Source organism: Humulus lupulus, chromosome 5, assembly GCF_963169125.1.
Source record: "Humulus lupulus chromosome 5, drHumLupu1.1, whole genome shotgun sequence".
Lineage (NCBI taxonomy): Eukaryota > Viridiplantae > Streptophyta > Magnoliopsida > Rosales > Cannabaceae > Humulus > Humulus lupulus.
The window spans coordinates 13,859,349-13,864,663 of record NC_084797.1 but is presented as its reverse complement, the minus strand read 5'-3'; the positions used below and the strand labels follow the sequence as shown (position 1 = coordinate 13,864,663).

The 5,315-nt window shown below is 28.3% G+C and overlaps 1 protein-coding gene across 2 annotated transcripts; it reads right to left on the bottom strand.

The window, feature by feature from the left end:
* Positions 1–371: 371 nt before the first annotated feature.
* LOC133834489 (rust resistance kinase Lr10-like) lies at positions 372–4,331 on the bottom strand. Of its 2 annotated transcripts, XM_062264122.1 has the most exons (5): positions 3,860–4,331; positions 3,527–3,716; positions 3,411–3,437; positions 3,255–3,296; positions 372–1,684 (listed from the first exon to the last, which is right to left on the bottom strand). In XM_062264122.1, the coding sequence occupies exons 2-5, from the start codon at positions 3,534–3,536 to the stop codon at positions 573–575; spliced, it is 1,191 nt and encodes a 396-aa protein (XP_062120106.1). In that variant the 5' UTR covers positions 3,537–3,716; positions 3,860–4,331; the 3' UTR covers positions 372–572. The 2 variants fall into 2 exon arrangements, with proteins under 2 accessions (XP_062120106.1, XP_062120105.1); XM_062264121.1 differs by lacking the exon at positions 3,860–4,331 and having other exon boundaries at positions 3,527–3,761.
* Positions 4,332–5,315: the final 984 nt, after the last annotated feature.

Below are 5,315 nucleotides of genomic sequence, written 5' to 3'. Positions count from 1 at the left end.
ATAAAAATGAAAGGGCTTACGTAAAAGTGGCTACTGTATCTAATTTCTACTACGTAATTTAGTGACATTTGAAGTGTAATAAGTGACATTTTCCAAATATTGCTAAAAAGAATAATAGTGTCATTTCAAGTGTCACTACACTTTACACTGGAATATCTTAATGTTACTAAAACAAAATAATAATGGCATAAATATATGAGTTATCATTTTTTATGAAAATAAAAATCTCAAAAATTATGTGTAAATATAGAATTTAATTTACATCAAATGGTATTTATATAAGAACAGAGTTAAATCAAGAAAACAAAATATACTTGCACATTAGAAAAAATAAATCACAAATGACAATAAAATATACTATGACTGATTGCTTCTATTTGAAATATTAATTTAACTACTCGATCTATTATTTATTGTCACACAAATTACCTATAAAAAATTGATTTTTTTTTCTTCCAAGCTTGCAATAATATTTTGACATAGCAAAGATAAAAACCAACAATATCTATAAATTTTTTTAAAAAAATAGTGCAAAGGCTGCAAATGCCAATCGTTTGGATGTAGATTTGAACTTATCTTGGGAGTGTTAATGATGGTATTGTTGACTCAACTGAATACAATGTTTCTTGGACATGCTCAATCGGCTTCTCTAATTCACATAGGAAAGGCTTAGGAGGCATTTGTAGACATTCAACTTCTCCTTCAAGCAATTCTATGACTTTGTTCATTGTAGGGCGATCACTTGGCTTTAGTTGTATACACCATAATGCTACTATAATCATCTTCTTTATAATTTTTGAAATTTCCCCATCTGTATCTGTTGTTGCTACGTCAACATTTTTTCCTTGACTTAATTGATCATGTGCCCATGAAGGAAAGTAAATCTGGCTAGTATTTTCTGCAAGTGCGTCTATATTTTTTCTTTTACCTGCCATTTCCATCAGTAACATTCCAAAACTATACACATCAGCTTTATTAGAAACTCCTCCAATATTTTTGTAAAATAGCTCTGGTGCTATGTATCCTAAGGTTCCTCTTGCTGCAGTTAGGGACATAGTATTATTTTCTAATGGGCACAATCTTGCTAACCCAAAATCAGAAACTTTTGGAATAAAATTTTCATCCAAGAGAATGTTGTGGGGTTTAATATCAAAGTGTAAAATTTGCATGTAACATCCTTGGTGCATGTACTCAATTCCACGTGCCACGCCAAGTGAAATTTCAAAAATTTGCTTGCAACTTAAGGAGATAACTCCTCCTTGAGAAAATATATATTTTTCCAAAGATCCATTAGCCATGAAATCATACACAAGAGCATGCTTTGAGGAGTGGACACAAAAGCCTATCAAATGAACAACATTAACATGATGAATTCTTCCAATTGTAGCAATTTCATTGATAAAGTCTTCCCCATTTCCTTTGGATTTACTCAATATCTTAACTGCAACAATACGACCACTACGAAGCTTTCCTTTGAATACAGAACCATAACCTCCTTCACCTAATTTGTTCTTGAAATTTCGGGTCATCTTTTTTATCTCTCTGAATGAGTATCTTATAGGAATGAGGTTATTTTGTGTATGAAGAAACTCCTCAATAGAATTATACATTGATAAATGACGCCTTCGCCATTTATAGATTAAAAAAGCAACTACAAATGGAGTCCCCAATATAAATTTTAGTCCTGCATTTACCAAAATAAACTTGACTTTAGTTCATAATTATGCATCAGGTTGATTTCACCTAAGAATTCATCTTATACTAAGTACTTAAAAGTTTTATACGAAGTTTATGAAAAGATACCAAGAGGATTTAAGCTTAGGAAAAAAAATTGAAATAGTCTTTTCATTTTGGGAAAAGAGTCTTGCCATTCAGGGCAAGAGCATTGGGAAGAGATCTACCAAAGGGACCACTAATAATATGCCCCATCCCATAGTTTAAGTTGTAATTTCATTTTTTTATGTGATGGTATATATTATAATTATAGAAGATCTCTCACAAATTATTTAAAAATTATGAATAATTTATGATGCAAATATTAGAATTCAAATAGCTTTTTTCATGCGCGCATAAAAAAAACAAAACAAACATGTGTGCAACAAACTATTTGAATCTTAATTTTGGCACCTAAAATTATTCATAATTTATTGAAAATTTGTAAAAGATCATCTACAACTACAATGTACACCGTCATATAAAAAAATTGAGGTTACAATTTGTCCACGTGCCAAAAACAAATAAAATTTCTACCAATAGGTAGAAAATAAGGTTCTTATTGTAATAACACATATCTTTATATATTATAAATGTGAGTTTAATGGAAATTTTTGTTTTCCGTTAGATTTAACACTTTTTTATTGTTTTCTAACACCGTTAGTTTTAAAACTATCTAAATAAGGTAAATAAATAAAAAATAATAAATTCATCTAAATAAAATAAAATAAAAAGTAATAAATGAGCCATAATAATTTATCATCACATATTTTAAAATTTCATATTAAAGTATTTAAATCATTTTATCAATTATGTTTTCAAAACTACAACAGAAAAAATTTATGTGCTTAAGTTTATTTTTTTATTTCTTTTGTAATTTGACATATTTTGTTTATCCAAACATGTATGTAATAGTGAAATAAATAATAAATAAACATATTTTCTTATTTTTATGTTTAATTTTTATTTCAATAAGAAATTACTTATTTTAATTACTCAAGTCATTAATTATATAATATATATTTATATATATAACTTTTTGTTCGCTTTAAATTATTTTAAATCAAATAATTAAAATTTGATCATATACAATTTTAAATTATAGTTTTAATTTTGATTTTTTTTTCAATATTTTATTATATTGAAATTTATGGATATTTTTTGTTAAAAAATATTTAATTTTAAAACTAAAATATACCATATTTTTATTTATAAAAAGTGTTGTATCTAACGAATTCTTAGTTTAACATTTTTTATTTTTTTAAAACTATAGAGAATGTTTTGGTTTAATTCTTTTTTAATATGTTTATGTTTATATATTTTAAATATTTATAAAAATTAAAATATATAATAAAATTAAATTAATACATTTAAAAAGTTTTATCAACCAAAAAATGAATTTCTATTGATTTATGTTTTAAATGTTCTATGAATGAATCATATTTTTCAAATATTAATTCTTTTTAAATTAGTTAAGTTGTTCTATTAAATAAAATAAATTTTCCATTATTCTAAAAGTAAGAGCTCTTTTAATTACGTACCCAGCTCAAGTAGTAAGTAGGTCATTATGCCCAATACCATACCTGCAAGAAAACAATGAATATCAGAAAAATATATGTGATGAAACATTAAGTTCTAAAACACTACATCTTAATTAAAAACAATTTTATAACAAGTGCGGAAGAAAGAATTGTTACTTAATGGTGAAGGCCAATCCAACGGATCTGCAATCATCCAATATAAATTCAACATTAGCTGACCAAAAGAAAGTTGAAGTAGTTCATTCAATATAAAGCGAAGAAGAACTACTTACCACATCGCATCTCGTTGGAATAATCGATGAAGTAATAATCAATGAAATATGTGTCCAACCATGAAAGCTCAAAGCCATAAGCAAGGTGGTTGTGAAAGTCCACATAAGAAGTAGTCCTCCCATTCACCACAGTCTGATTCGATACGAAGGTCCTTAGCTCCGTGCGGCACCCAATCGCCAAATCAGAAACCTTAAAGCCACCATCGACCACATAATAATAATAAAGATCAGCAGTAGTAGTTTTGGTTTCAGAATATTGGGAGGCTAAAGAACCACCAATGTTGCAAGGAGCGGTGTCTATATAATCAGAGGAATTCACTATTGGATTCTCACATTTCAAGATTGCTATAATCTTTGTAAAGTAGTTGTAGCGACGGGAATATGTTGGAGATGGAAAGGTGGAGCAATTGTTCCTGTCAACATTGGAGTCCACAACTCGAATTGTGTAGTTGGCATAATTGATTGACCGCACAAAGTATTTGACAGACTTCAAGTGTAATACAGTAAGATTGTTCTCGCAGGAAAGCTTATAATGAGAGTAGCCACAGTGTTTTGGATCGGTGTTAAGTCGGAAAGGACTAGTTATGTTGATGATATTATCACAAGAGGAAGGTGGACAATGAGGATTTGATTTTGCATGGGTAGTTGTAAGGAACAATAAGAAGGGGATGATCATATGATAAAGAAGGTTACCCATGGAAAATCTTGTAGAGAAGATCTTCGCTTTCCCTTTGGTACACAGATTGGCCAGAGAAGAAGAGAAGGCATTTCTACACCAACAATATCATTTCATCAATAATGCTAATTTCTTTACCATTAACTATTCAGGCAAGTTCCAATCAACTACACTATAGCCAAAGCAAGTATTGACCATTGACTATTGACTAATCTTTCTAATTAATTAGTATCACATAAATGTTGATTGATACATTTACTAACTAGTATATAAAATTAATTGATATAAATGATATGGGACCTGTGTTGAGTTTCTGCCAAAGTTTTTTCTTTGTAAAGAAAAGATTAGTTTTCTCTTTTAAGAACAATATTAGTAAATGTATGGATAGCATTTAACTTCCATCAAATCACGTGGGGACTTTTAATTTCTGTACCACTGAGTCTTGGTGGCCAGGTACCAACTTGGGTGGTGGACTTTTGAAAGTCCCTAGCAGCTTCTGTTAGATTATTACTACCAAGGCATATCTATAGTAGATAGCACATACAAATTACAATGCCTATTTTATCTCATTTGTATCATTTACGTGTCCAATTTTTATTTTAGAACACAAAGCTCTTCATTTTTTAGCATTAAAACAATAAATTACTAAGTTGGTGGTAAGACAAACAAGAGGTAGTAAAACAGTATTACTTAAATAATAAGGAATTATCTTAGTTCTAAGACAAACTAAAGGGTACTAGCATAGCATATTTCCAAGAACTTATTAATATTAAAAAGGTTTATTTATATGAATGGTCATTAAATTTTATTTTTTTGAAGTTGGTCCCAAATTTTATTTTTTTGCAAATTGGTCATTAAATTGTTATATTATTTAAATAATATAATATATAGATTAAATAATGTGATAAAGTGTGTCACATATTGTAACATAATATAAGAGAGTTATATTTTTTGGATAGTGTGAATGTTAAAAAATATAACATATTTGGAATTACAAATTCAGTTACAAGTTTGTAACCCCAAAATTTTACCCAATAATGTGTAGATTTTATGTTACACATTTTGAATTTGAATTTCTCAAAGATATAAGTGATATGGTTGTTGGAGACATGA

Excerpts from the sequence above, each read along its gene's own strand:
- LOC133834489 (XM_062264122.1), bottom strand. Across the intron at positions 3,297-3,410 it reads GGATTGGCCTTCACCATTAA|GTATGGTATTGGGCATAATG; the intron begins GTAACAATTCTT and ends GTTTTCTTGCAG. Across the intron at positions 1,685-3,254 it reads CTACTTACTACTTGAGCTGG|GACTAAAATTTATATTGGGG; the intron begins GTACGTAATTAA and ends TGGTAAATGCAG.